Source organism: Chenopodium quinoa, unplaced genomic scaffold (genome assembly GCF_001683475.1).
Source record: "Chenopodium quinoa cultivar QQ74 unplaced genomic scaffold, ASM168347v1, whole genome shotgun sequence".
NCBI lineage: Eukaryota > Viridiplantae > Streptophyta > Magnoliopsida > Caryophyllales > Amaranthaceae > Chenopodium > Chenopodium quinoa.
In genome coordinates, this window is record NW_018743574.1 from 5,004,946 (window position 1) to 5,019,337 (window position 14,392).

The 14,392-nt window shown below is 37.1% G+C and overlaps 2 protein-coding genes across 2 annotated transcripts; both read left to right on the forward strand.

Moving 5' to 3' along the window:
* Positions 1-293: 293 nt before the first annotated feature.
* LOC110682243 (dof zinc finger protein DOF3.4-like) lies at positions 294-2,109 on the forward strand. Its single transcript, XM_021858526.1, has one exon. The coding sequence runs from the start codon at positions 1,055-1,057 to the stop codon at positions 1,769-1,771; it is 717 nt and encodes a 238-aa protein (XP_021714218.1). The 5' UTR covers positions 294-1,054; the 3' UTR covers positions 1,772-2,109.
* Positions 2,110-3,861: 1,752 nt separating this feature from the next.
* Positions 3,862-8,678, forward strand: LOC110682244 (nuclear pore complex protein NUP58-like). The gene is made up of 6 exons (XM_021858527.1): positions 3,862-4,402; positions 4,559-4,673; positions 5,071-5,544; positions 6,109-6,619; positions 7,628-7,668; positions 8,132-8,678. Exons 1-6 carry the CDS (start codon positions 4,101-4,103, stop codon positions 8,165-8,167), a joined length of 1,479 nt encoding a protein of 492 aa, XP_021714219.1. The 5' UTR covers positions 3,862-4,100; the 3' UTR covers positions 8,168-8,678.
* Positions 8,679-14,392: the final 5,714 nt, after the last annotated feature.

Genomic DNA, 14,392 nt, shown 5'->3' on the forward strand with positions numbered 1-14,392 from the left:
ACTACTAGTTGCCTCTACAATAGAGACTTGAGAGTGTTTGGTTGAGACTTTGAGAGAATATTTTAATTGTGAGAATTATAATATAAGATTAACACCAATTACCAAAAGAGATTGAAACCAATATTTTATCACAATCCTAGTCAAATATAGTACTTATATTGTTTAGAATGATGCTAGCATGTTTATTTTACTCAGCAATACTTTTATTGATCATCTATCTAAACAATGAATTAGATAATTCATATAATCTGATTGTTACTTATTTAATTAATCATACACTTAACACTAACGATAATAACTAGCTAAATCAACTAATACAATCGACTAATAACATCAAATCTAAGTATTGAATTAACAAACTACATCAGAGTATGCACTAACAATAAATGTCAAAGGCAAATCAAAAGTTCAAAACAGAATCAACAACATTAGCCTTGAACCCTTGACAACAAAAAGGCCCTAGTCCCCCACATAAATCCAGTTCGATTCTAATATCTGAGCAAAAGATTTTTTTACCTCATTTGCCTTAGCCCTTACAATAATACAAACAAACTTTCTACCCTTTACCAAATTTTGGTCAAAGACAATCTGTAGAAATAGCACTATAAAATGACAGGTACCCAAAACCATGAATATCACATACTCGTAAATCACTCTCCTAATTATAAAAAAAAAAAAAAAAAAAAAAAAAAAAAAATCATTTTAATTTAAAAAAAAAAAAAACAGTAATATTGGCAAGTCCTTATCCATTAACTTATTATGTCTCACTGAAAAGAAAACAAAAAAAAGAATTATCAAAATTCTCCCCAAACACCCGACTGATTAACTGAATAAAGCTGTTCTCAATTCTCCTCACTGTTTGCCTTCTTCTGCATGCTCTGCCTCTTCTCACAATCTCACTACTACCACTCTCCATATTAATACCCTTCTTCCTCCCTTTTTTTTTTCTCTCAATCAAATTAAACAAACACATACACCCTTACTCAAACTCAAAACTCCTCCTCTTAATTAGAAGATTCTCCTTTGAATTATTAACACACATACACATACACATATGCCGACCGAGGCGGCCGAAAGACGGGCGGTAAGGGCGCAACAGATGGGAGCGCCGTTACCGCCTGTGGAACAACAAGACCCACTCCCTTGTCCACGTTGCACTTCAACCAACACAAAATTCTGTTACTACAACAACTACAACTTCTCTCAGCCACGTCACTTTTGTAAGTCTTGCCGTCGTTACTGGACCCACGGTGGCACCCTCCGTGACATCCCTGTTGGTGGTGGGTCCCGTAAGACGGCTAAGCGCTCACGTACTTCTTCATCATTGGTTACTTCTAGTACTTCTACTTCTTCGGGTGTTTCTATTGGGCCGGGTCTTGAGCCCATACCCGTTTCTCACCAGGCTACTCCTGTTTATGTTACACTTCCTTCAACTACGGTTGGTGGCGGTGGGTTTACCTCGTTGCTGAGTAGTGGTGGACCTGGTGGGATACTTGCGTTAGGTGGGTTTGGGCTTGGGCTTGGGCTTGATGAAGTTGGGTTTGGGCTTGGACGTGGGGTTTGGGCTTTTCCTCATCATGAAGTTGGCTCGTATGTGAATGGTGGCAACGGCGGTGGTTGTGGAGGAGCAGGTGGTGGTGGAGAAGGGGGTGTGAGTAGAAGTGACACGTGGCACATGGAGAGTGGTGAAGTGGTTGGGTTTGTTGGTGGTGAATGTTATAATTCCTTACCAGAACTTGCAATTTCTACAACGGGCAATGGTCTAAAGTGAGATTAATCAAATTCTCCCCCAATTCCCTTTTCTTTTTTCTTAGAAAATTAAAAAAACATAATCAAAGGGAAAAAAAAAATCATTAAATTATTGTAGTTTTTGTTTTATACTCCGTACTAATGTTATGGTTATGGTGTAACTGGGAGGGTATGGCTGTAATTTTGAAGGGGGGTTAGGTAGGTTAATGTGGAAATTGAGTGAAATTTCAGTAGTGTAATTGAACCTGCTATGAACAGCTTGAGATCATATTATCATATGTAGTGATTAGTGAGTTTTGGTGGTTGTAATGCCTTTAATTTGTTTTCTATGAATAGAAGATAGCCTGGGTTAATGATTAATGAATACTAAACCCAATTGTTTCTTGATCTCCCCGTCCTTTATTTTACTTGTCTCATTTAAGCTATCACTAAATATAGTCATAGACAAGTAAGATGAGACGGAGGCATATTGATAGAATGATACGGAGTAGTATTTTTTTGTCTTAGTAATTAATCCATTGTTGAGATAAAATGATTCTTAGATTCCGCGATCCTCTTCATTGTTATAGCTACTGTAGTAGGAACATTATTATACTCGTGATAGTGTGATACTCTGCATATAATTGGAGGATTTGAAGTTTTCCATGATAATGGGATCGCATAGTACATTAGTACGTAATCACAAAAACATTACGGAGTATTATTATAAAAACGTAGGTGGATAAAGATCGAGTAAGTATAAAGTGATGTTTATTAAACTGGGAATCCCTATGAAAAAACTACTCATTAGTCATTACCGTTTCAAATAAAAAAACTACTCACCTACGTTTGTATTGCTGTTCACTTCCTCTTTTTGGACATAAATGTCAAACTACTTGGATATAATATTAATTGCAGTTAAAATCAATATTCTACATTTCTACACATCCTTGGATTTAGCCTATGAAAATGTACATGAAAAAACTTGTCACGACTCCTTGATTAAAAAAAAAGGGGGAGGGGGGGGGGGGTAGGCTAGTTGAGTTCTACTTCGTATTTGTCTATGATGAAACAATAACATACATGTACTTTAAATTTGTATATATTGCCGCTTTTCTATTTAATGAGAAAAATACACTACCAAGTCAAAGAATATCTAACTCACAAAGGAGGTTAGAAAAGTTAACTAGATCTCCGACTTTCAGGCGTAAAGTCACGGATTGAATCTCCAACTAGTTGTCCCCACTCAATAGCATCACACACATTTGTGTTGAAATTAGGTAAATTAATTTGATCGATCTAACATGTCTTTTTAATAAACAACCTACGGAGTATAATTTGGCAATTTCAGTATAGTAATATCGATAAGTAGTCAGAAAATATGAATATCAAATTTTTTTTATGTATTTGGGCACTATGGGTAGTATAAAATTGGTGAGTTTTGATATCATAGGAGTCTCATTAGTTTTTCCCCACATCTGTTCTTTTGATAACCCCGTCATATACCCACCAAACCATTACTCTGTACTTTACAATCCTTATTATTACGTACAATCAATCTAAGTTTAGTTTTTGCTATTCATTTGATGATAAAATGAAAAACAATCATTAAAATGGGAATAAATACTTATGGGTGTACGGTATACCCGGGTGTATATAACAATATATTCATACATTATGGATGTCAACTTAAATGATAGAATGAACATTGGATGTCTACTTATAATTTATAAAGGCTACCATGAATGGTGGGTATTGGCCAACTGGATAGGTGGTGTATATAGAAATTTTAGATCAGCACGAGTGTGAGGGGATTGAGGGGGCATTCCGCATTCGCACCCAGTCTATTTATAAAATTTAGGCCGGCACGAGTATGAGGGGATTGAAGGGGCATTCGCACTCACTCTATTTATAAAATTTTAGGTCGGAACGAGTATGAGGGGATTGAGGGGGCATTCCCACCCACTATGTTTAACAAGTTAGCTCAAGTCAAAACCAAAGTTCAAACAAGCTAAGCATTACTTGTGTAAGGGAGTACAAAAACAAGATCTTTTATGTTTGGGCTTAGACTTATAATAGACGCTAACATATAAATACGAAATGGCGAAAACCGGCCCAAACCGTAATTTGGGGCACCGAACTTAACTTCCAAGATCTTCAACATTATTGCTTCATTCATCAGCTTCCCTCTTCGACTAGGGTTTTTTAAAACCCAGAAAAACAGTCGAAAGGGGGTTTTGTTTTTCAATTTCCCCCAAAATTTCTTCCATTTTTTACAATCGCGCCAATTTAGCAACCAAATTTCATTCTTCAAACCCTTTCAATTTACAAATGCTACATTTTCTCTCTCCTCCACTAGCCAAGATTTAACAATGTCGTCTTTCTCTCTCTTCTCAACTCCCCAACAACAGCAACAACAACAATCTCCCTTTCAATTGCAAACACAACCCCAACAACAATCGAATCCTTTCTTGCAACAACAACAACAGCAGCAGCAACAGCAACAACAGCAGCAACAACAGTTTCAATTCCAACAGCAGCAGCAACAGCAGCAACAACAGCAACAGCAACAACAGCAATTGTTTTTGTTTACAAATGAGAAAACCCCAGCAAGTTACAGTACTAAATGGGCAGATCTTCACCCTGACTCCCAGAAAGTTCTCTTGCAAATTGAGTAAAGTTTCTTTCTTGGCTTCTTTTCTTTTGATTTTCCTTTTTGTTTTTAAATTTTCTGTTTTAATTGATGGGAGTTTTCTTGATTTTGATTTAATTTCCGTTTTAATTGATGGCCGTATTCTTATTATTTTAATTTTGATTTTTGGGTTATTAGGGATAGAATACTGGAGTACAGAGGTGAGAGTCAGAGTTTAGATCAATGTAACCGCCTCTTCGATTCTTCGGTCTCCAATAATACTTTCGAGCTTGATGCTAGCCGCATTCTTCAGGTTACTTATTTTCTCACTGTTTATGTTAATCTTGTTTTTGTTATTTTTTCGAACTTTATGTCAAATATAGGTTGTTGCCGGAGTTGCCTTGTATTGTGAAACTCGAACTATATGGTGTTGCTAGTCGCATTGTTAAGTTAAGGCTTCATGATTGATATTCCCAAAAAGGCTACTAATGAAACTTGTGTAGTCACACCATTATTGTAATTAAACTATTCATGAAATTTGTTTACTCTCTCCATTATTGAAATTGAGTGTCTAAATTTCGTTTCGTGTAGTAAGAATTGATAGTAAATGTGCATGATAGTCCTAAATTTAGGCATCAGACCTCTATATAGATTTTTCCCTTTTAATTTTAGAGAAGAACATTGAGAGCAGTATTTTGATGTTCTCACAGGAACTTGGCGGAATTAGTACATCCATGGAAAGACAGAAAGTGACATTGCATGAGTTGATGGGTGGTGTAAAGGAAATGCTAAGAAACGCCGAGATTGCCATTCGTTCTTTTATGATTCTTCGGCCAAGGTTTCTTCATCAAAAAGGTGGAACTGCTTCAAATACTACTGCATCAGCCCAAACCCCTGGTACATCAACAACACCTGGCGGATCAAGTCAAGCAGCTGCCAGCTCTATGGTGCCAGTAAATGATTTTTACAGTGGGGTTCCAAAGAAACCATCTCCATTTATGCAGCAAACAGTTGCTAGATTTGAGAAGTACATAGGGGAGTGCCGGCAATGGATTGAGGAGTTAGAGCAGCTTCTACTCTCAGATTCTGATCGAAATTCTATAACTTTAAACTCATCGGTTTTGCAGTCTTTTCCTAAAGTTCTGACCAATGTACATGAATTTTTTGTGCACGTGGCTGCTAAGGTAATCAGACATGCAATTGAATGCTAAATTTATCTGTATTTAGTTATTTCTGGTTTGTATTGCAGTATTCCGAAATTTCTTGCATATGCATAAAACGTTGGTTGTTTAATTAGCAAGTGTTGTAGATGCTGCTTAACTGTTGATTAAGCTGATAGCCTCTTTTGCGTAGGCAATACATCTGGACAGGACATTTCATCGCTGAGTATTACAATTGTTTAGTCTTTGTAACCAATTGATCTTGTAAGGGGGGACAAGAAAGCACTCGTGAGGGACTTTGTTCATGGGAAGTGCCTTTGTAGTGCAATGATATGTCAACTGCTTTAGTATGTTGGTGAATTGTCCATCCTTATCCATAGTGGTTGTGTAATTTTTTTTTTCTGATGACTGATTTATCATTATACTTCCTGTTGGTTCTGCTTTGCATTGGCTTTTGCAGTTTTGTATGCCTCTCAAAATGTTTTGCCTCTTAGTGTAAAGTTAACCATCAGTATTCCTTTTGGTTATTTCCTGCTCTTCCTCGATTCCCTTGTGAAAATCGATGAATTCTGTGTTACATTGTTTCAGGTTGAAAGTATTCATCAGTACATTGAATCCATGAGAACAGCATATCTTGCTGACCAGAGACGTCGTGGGGATGTTGGTGACCCATTTTTGGAGGCTGACAGGCGTGAAGTGGCCAGACAAGAAGCAGCTGCTAAAAGAGTGCACCCAACATTGCATCTGCCAGCAGCACCACAGCCAACAACTCAGGTTGCTGGATTGTTTGCTAGCTCAGGGGCTCCTGGGGTATCTACCGCACCACAGACTTCTGGAGCACCAGTGTCATCTTCAGCTGGAACTGGGTTTTCTCTCTTTGGAGCTACTCCTGCTAGCACGTCCTCATCTTCTCTGTTTTCAACCCCTGCATCTGCTTCAGGGGGCCTTTTTTCTACATCTATGGCCTCTCCTCAAACCTCACTCTTCCCTTCCTCATCACCGGCATTTCCATCAGCCTCAACAGCCTCCTTATTTGGTGGCAGTGCTCCTGCTTCTGCACCAGCTGGAAACTCCCTATTTTCAACTCCTTTTGGTTCAGGTACATAACACTTCAAGCTTACTTGAATACTTTCTGTGTAATAGTATTGAATTAAGGACCTGGTAGATCTTATTTATATATTAGTTAGTATTTATGTGTTTCTCTCCAGTGGGGATGGACTTTTATATACACACTTGTTTTTAAGTGAGTATGTAAGTACATACAGTTAAGAGACCTATGGCCCAGTCCCTATAATTAGGCTACCTTAAAGAACATGCTGCTTTAAAATCTCACTAATATCATTGCAGCCTGAATTTGGTGTATCATATGAATTTTTTTCCTGGCAGGAGCTCAATGGATCGACTATTGAGTTGTTGTTGCCTTGTCGTCCTTTATCATTTTTATACTAGCATTTTTTAAGGGTTCATAAATTGATGTAACTGATTGGGTGATTAGGAGCCTCGTTGGTTAACTGATTGCCCAATATAGTATCACAGAAGCCGAAGCTTTATTCTTGTACATATCTGTGAGCATATGGCTTATTTGTGTCTACATCCCACCAGGATACTGAGGAAAAAAAAAATCTTGATTGAAACATCTATGCTGTTTTGGACATCCTTTTCTGTCTGGATGGAATGTTGATTGCACATGCTCTATCAATCTATCACAGAGTGTCTTTTTTTAAAGAGATTTGGACCTGTGGAGGCAGTTGTTTATAATTATGCTTTTTATGCTGTTTGTTTTCAACCGTTTTGTATTCATATAGTTTCTTTGGATTTATTTAGAGGTTTCATAAATTTCCGGCTTTTTTTATTTTTTGCATTTTGGGCCATAATGTAATTTCACCTTCTACGTGGTTTGAGCAGTTAAATTTATATCAATCTTCTTTTATTTCATTTAATTTGCTATATTGCTATTCTTTGTATGCTTTGATCCATGTATAAAAATATACCACGTATATAGTATCCGATGTATTCTTATCTGATCAATGCATAAAGGATCACTTATTTTGTGCAAAATTGGTGGATTTTGTCATTCTTTTGGTTCCTGATTTCCCTTGATTAACAGGTTCTGCATTAGGATCAGGGTCAAGCTTTGGAGCTACAAATGTAAGTCAAAGTCTCATTCATTTATGGTTGCTAACATTAATCCTTCTATACCACTCTCTGCAGTCTGTCTCGTATTTTTTCCTGTTTTTTTTTATTTTTTTATTTTGGTATGTTCCAAAATTACTACTTTATTACAGTATGTTATCTTTTTTGGTAAAGTCCTCCCACCCCCTCCCTCCCCATGTGATGTGTATACCACATTTCTGCTTGCCAATTTTTTTTCCCCATGTGATCACATCAACCATAGTTTCCAGTATTCTTGTTCATGAAATTATGTTTTATAATTTACAACTTCTTGCTTAGACAATTTTGTGAGAACATTTCTTGCTACATAAGCATATGGTCAGAAAGAACCTGTTGACCTTCAGATATCTTAAGCTGTCGTATATTTTTAAAACAGAGGTCAATATTTTACTGGTGTGTTAATTCTTGTTACTCATCCCATTGCTTTTTGATTTGGCAGAGAGCTAAGCCAAGGTCTCGAACCTCTCGGCGGTAACATGAGCAAGCTAGTCAAGAAATTTTGAGATTATATTCGAGGTTCTCGAATATCTGTGTAGCCGGATATTCTAAAATGCCTTTGAAGCCATCAGTTTACAAATGTCTGTTATACTGGATATTCTGAAATGGCTTTGAAGTCTGATGTTTTCAAATGAGTGCTGACACCAGTCTTTGCTTTTCCAAGCGGATTTGCTTCTACATAATAGTTGCTGCAAGTGGAGCCAACAAGTAGAAAATTGTAGAATAAGCCCTTAGGTATTAGATTCTTATTTTAGATTGCGGATTCTTTCCAACTCTCGAAAGAAAGAGAGAGACTGAGGTAGACAGAGTAGAAAAAGTGTTGTACTGATAGATGGTTGAAGAAAGCTGATGATTTAATTGAGAAGACATTGTCAAAATGTTTGGGGCTAATCTTGTTTGTTATTGTAATTCATTTAACATTTGCCCTGTAACAGATTTCGTATAGGTTTTTGAAAAGCTTTGTGAAGTGTTTGATTTCTGATTATTCATTGCTGAATCTTTGGGAGTCCTGGACTCCTGGTTGCTAAATGGCTGAATGCTCAATCTTGACTAAACCATTAACATGCTTTCATCAAAAGTCTAGAATAAAAAAAATGACCTAAGTGTAGGCACGGAAATTTTATCAAGTGTCGTTACATATTATTCGGGTCAAAGTCAAATTGTTGACTCGTGTATATTGACTAAATAGTTAATCTAGGTTACTTTGGCCTATGTTAAATGATATAAGACTCATTTAGTGGTTATCTTGAAACCCTAGCTTGGGAGAACTCTATAAATAGGGCTCTCTTCCCTCATTTCACACACAAGAAAAATCTAGAGAAAAGCGAATTTCGACAACAACAAATCGAGTCATCTGACAACATAGTGTGGAGATTGAAACAGTGGATCATATTAGAGATTGTACTCAAAAAATTATTATATTAATAAAATTAATTTGTTGCATTTATTTTGATTATTTTGCAAACTCAAAATTTTTGTTTACACTAAGTCGGACATAAAAGCAGCCACTTTAAAACAATGGCACAGACGTACAATATCTGACTGTGACACTGTTTTATTCGTTGATGACGTGAAGACCTTTCTTACTAGTTAAAAACATTTGATTAAGTGTTGAAATCTACTAACCTCAACCTATGTGATCAAGTCTATTAAAGCCATCCGGTCATAAATGAATATTTTATAAGAGAAGGAAATAAAAAGCTGAACTGAAATTAAGATGAAGTGAAGAGACCATAAGAATTATCCTCGTGAAAAAGTCTTACAAGTGTCGTATATTTTGGTTACTCGTACTCATATTAAATTAGCGTTTAACGAAGATATGAAATTCATAAAGTTGAAGTGGGAATCACAAAGTCTTATATGTGGTTAGCCATACGGTGTGGCCGCCATCCAATATATGAGTTACTTCGTTAGTGTAATAGGGGTTACATATTCAGTGTTAAAAGGGTTACTTCGTCAGTGTTATAGGAGTTACTCGATCAATGTTACGGTTTACTTAGTCAGTGTTATAGAGGTTACTTTAATATTTTATGAGTGGTCACACGGTGTGGCCAGCCACACACAAGACGGGCCGGGCTTCTTAAAGCGGAAGATAGTAGCTAATATTGAAGTGGTTTTTTATTTTATTTTTTTAACAAAAGATGAAGTGGGTGAGTTGTTGATGTTAGTTCATTCGGCCTTAAAATTAAGGTTAGTTGTTTCTTATTTGTATGAATTTTTATATAACATGGGATATTTTGTTCTTCTGGTGATAACAATATAATGGATCTTTTGTTCTTATTGAGCGGGTGTTCATCATGTTGCTTATAGTTCTAACTTCCAAGTATAGTAATTGTTGTAGTTGGTATTTATACATCCTTGAGAAATATAATCAAGGACATCATGGTTAAACAACATTAGGTTGTTTAGTTTTATTATGAACACTTAAGATTGTAAAAGTACAAATTTAAGGTCTAATATTTTTATTAGGTCGTTGTCTTCATGTTTGAAGACACAACTTTATATAATATATACATGTGTTGATACTTTTCAAGCAAACGTTGTTGAGTACAGACAACTAGGAACATACTATCTCCATTATATATTACTCCCTCCGTCCCAAAAAGAACGACCCATTTGGGTTGATTACGCGGGTATTAAGGAAGTTAAGTACTCCCTCCGTTTTTTTTATATGCATCACTTGGTGATGCGCGGAGTTTTAGAAGGGTAATATAATATTGTGAGTGGATGAATAATTTATTATAGTATAAGTAAGATGGGGACTATGAAAGAGAAAGAATGTGAGCGAGAGTAGATATTTTTATTATATAAGTGGGGACCATAGAGGAGAGAGAAATGATAAAATAATTTAAGTGGGGTTTAAAGTAAGAGAGAGAAATGATAAAATATAGTACTACCTCCGTAAACGGTTATCTGCAACATTTACCAAAAGTAGGTGCTTCATATTATGTGCAACAAACTGATTTTTTTCCATTTTAAGTAAAATTTTAACATGTGATATTACGAAAATGCCCTTTTAAAAATCTGATTATAACTTAACCTACTTTCCTAATCTTATTACTTATCCCTATAAACAATCAATCTGCCCTAATGATTCCCACCAAAAACCTCTCACTGACCTCATTTCCCATCACATTCACTTCATCTCCTCAACCACCCTCTTCAATGAACCTTCAACAACCTCCATTAATGACGCCCTTTAGCTTTTGGAAAATGTTCTGGAAGCCTTCACTTTGCATATGGTGTCGTTTCGTTCATGCGAACCTCATTCTCTCTCTTATCCTGATTCCCTCTTTCTCTCTCTTGTTAGAAACCCTAAAATTCCCAGATCTGTGTGCTCTTCTACATCTTTCTGTCAAAACCCTGAAATCATGAGTTCCCCAAACGAGAAAAAACAAGATCTTGGTGTTGTTGCGACCTACAAATGTCAGCGACGAACTGGGAAGATGAGGCTAATTGGTACGCGTATGGCTACGTACCTGGATATGAAGCGTAAGAATGGTGGGGGTTTAAAGCTTACCCCATACGAGTCTGATGATGAACGTGCTGAGTCCCCTGCTTTAGATCTGGGCAAAAAGGGTCAGGTTTCGAGCAAAGAGGCGCCTGATCTTGATGTTGTGAAGGGCGATGGTTCTGAAATCCCTTCTGCAACCCTGTCGCCGGAGAAAACCACATCAAAGGTGGTTGTTGTGGGTAGATCTACCCAGATCTTGTCTGGCAGAAAAAGGGAGCGTGCTGAGTCCCCTGACGATGGTGTTGTTGATATGGGTGGGGTTAGCAACCCTTCCACCTAAGCCTGTTCCTAATTCATCAGCGTAACAATGTTCTAACCCTTCAATCTATGTTTTTATGTATTCATCATACTTAATTTCAATCTGTGATTTGTGTTGTGGGTATGATTACAAGGCTGTGTTGGTTGATTATTGTTGTATGGGAATTATTAGTAGTTATTGTTGCTTGTTGTTGCTAATTTATTGTTGTTACTCCTGCTGTTGATGGCTTACTCTTGCTCTGGATGGCTTGTTTCATGCTTTTTTATTTTGAAATTGGGAGCTTCAATCATATGGTTTGTGTGATCTTGCCAATGAGTATAATTTAGTTGTGTGTCTGTCAAATTGTGTGTCCCCTGGTTTGTGTGTACACTGGTTTGTGTTATGATGGGCATGGTGTTGTTGCTATGTGGGTGATGCTTCTTCTGTTGGTGGTGTTGTTTCATTCATGCACTTCAGTATCTCCCTCTTTGAGTCCCCCTGTGACCTGTTTGTGCCCAAATGTAGTAGGAGTCCCAAACTATTGTTTGTGTGGTTGAGAGATCCAAATGATGAAGGGACTCAGTTGATGCATAAAATTCATAAGTTGGTCTTGCTCCAACAACTTCCATTGTAAGTTGTTGTTGAGGTAACCATTTATGCAATTTCTGTGAAATATCATAACCCTCTGATGGACTCAGTTGTGTGTCTGTGCATCACAGTTCATGTCATTTACTTACCACTACATAGAAATGATTTAAACAAGACAGAAATGAAGTTATAAAATTTATCAAAAGCTTTTACATCTTTTAAGGATAGTAGTCTTGACTGCCTTACATTCACAATAAACATGGTTTTGATAACAAAATACACCTAACCATAGAGTCCCATACAAAAATCAAAATAAACTACCTTGCATTCAATGGTTATATGTGGCAGTCTGACTTGGTCCTTGCTAGTTTGATTCACTTCTGTTTAATCTGCATCCACCTGCATGCCTTCATCTTCCTGATTCACTTCACCTGTTGGAATGATAATGGTGTTGAGGTATTCAACAGTTTGTTGAACCAAACCCCTGTCCACTTGTAGCACTTCAGGTAGCATGCCTAGTCTTTCTAGTCTTCTCTTCCCTTTGTGTGGTGGGCTGAAGTTATTCCCCCCTTGGTCCTTCAGTATCTCTTCCATACAGCATTGTAAAGTTATCCAACAACGTTTGTTCAACACTGGGTTGAACAACTCATAAGACTCTGTTACCTTCTCTATGAGTTCCTTTAGATTTCTAGGAAATGATTGGTATTGTATTGATTGTATCACATTAAACAACCCTAAATATAAGACATTTAAATCTGGGGATTGAGCTGGTTGATAAATGAACTGTATGTTGAAACCATTTGAGTGACATGCTTCATGAAATTCTTCATCCCTAGGAATTTGGTGTGGTCTGGCATTATCCCACTGAATCCATACATCCTTAGATACATGGCCTGGCCATTTACTTTTAATGGCTGGAATTACTTTAGTTAAAAGAATTTCCCTTATGGCCTCCTTGTTAACATTCTGTGTAGCCTTCACTTCCACTGCCCCTGCTTCTCTGTTTTTACTTTTTTTCTTTGTTGTTGTTTCATAAACAAAAGGGAAAATTCCATATTTCCCATTATGTATGACTCCTCCTTGGTTGTCAAAGATTGGCTTCCCTATGCCTGCCATGAACATGCCTTTGACCTTGAACCTCCTGGACTGTTGGCACCTGTAGGGGTTTGGTTCATTTGGCAATAGGTAGAATGTCCTTGTGTCTGGGTTCAAGTAGAACCACTTCTCATCTATGTGCACTACCTGCTGCATGTCAACAAAGTATGGGTCCTCATTTTGAGTAGCAGGAAGCAGATGCCTTAAAACCCATTGGAGTCTTGCTATTTTGTGGTTGTCTGTTAATGCTGGATGATTGGTGCTAGTATGTGTTCTCAGACTCCCCTTTTTCTTTAATTTATGGATGGTTGTATGTGAAATGTTAAGAGCAGCCCATAGCTTCTCTCAGTGGTCCTTTTATATAGTGGGGCAGACTGCAGAAATTCATCTGTGTACTCTGTTGGTTTTGGTCCTGTTTTGCCAAGTTTCTTGCTTCTGACATCAATGACATTCCTCACATCCATTTGGGCTTTGATGTCTTTGAATAATCTGAGAATAGTGCACCTATGCACATTGAATTTCCTGGCTGTTTGTGAAACAAAACCCCATGGTATTTCTCCCCCCTGTAGCTTTTGTAGATACTCACCTACAATTTCCCTTTTCTTGGAAACTGTGAGCTGTTTTCTGCTTGTTGGTTGCTGGATTGCTTCATCATCTGGACTAGTGTTGTCCTGGTACTGAGCCCCTTCCATGCTGCTTGTCTGACTATGTTCCATGCTGCTTTCATCATTGGGCATTTGGTCAATGCTGAAAAATTCATCAAATGAATTTTATGCTATGTTGCCTTTGCTAATTTGTCTGAGTCCCCAGATTGCAGGACTGCTTATGAAGTGGGCCAATTTTGAAGAGCTGTGCTGAGTTGCTGCTAATCCACTGCTAATGACGTAGGAGTAATTAGGTTTAGGTAGAAAATTAAGCTCTAACTTTTGTGAACATTGAATGCTGTAATTTGGAACAACATTTGGAATGTTTAATTAAGCTCTAACTTTTGTGAACATTGAATGCTGTAATTTGGAACAACATTTGGAATGTTTGTTATGAATGCTTGTTCTAAATAACAATGTCTGGCAGGTGGTTTATATACCCCCTTTTATTTGCCAGCAAATTTAAGTAAGAGGGAAAAATTTGGGTGGAATTTGAAATTTTTAAAAGGAGGCTCAAAATTTTGGTGGGAAAATTTTGACCCCAAAATTTGGCAGACTCTTTCTCCTCCTTTTAAAAAACCAGGACCCTTTTGTATTGATTAATCACTTTGTACTTTAAGCAAT

Excerpts from the sequence above, each read along its gene's own strand:
- LOC110682243 (XM_021858526.1), top strand. The coding sequence starts at position 1,055 with ATGCCGACCGAGGCGGCCGAAAGACGGGCGGTAAGGGCGCAACAGATG.
- LOC110682244 (XM_021858527.1), top strand. The coding sequence starts at position 4,101 with ATGTCGTCTTTCTCTCTCTTCTCAACTCCCCAACAACAGCAACAACAA. Across the intron at positions 4,674-5,070 it reads ATGCTAGCCGCATTCTTCAG|GAACTTGGCGGAATTAGTAC; the intron begins GTTACTTATTTT and ends ATGTTCTCACAG. Across the intron at positions 5,545-6,108 it reads TTGTGCACGTGGCTGCTAAG|GTTGAAAGTATTCATCAGTA; the intron begins GTAATCAGACAT and ends ACATTGTTTCAG.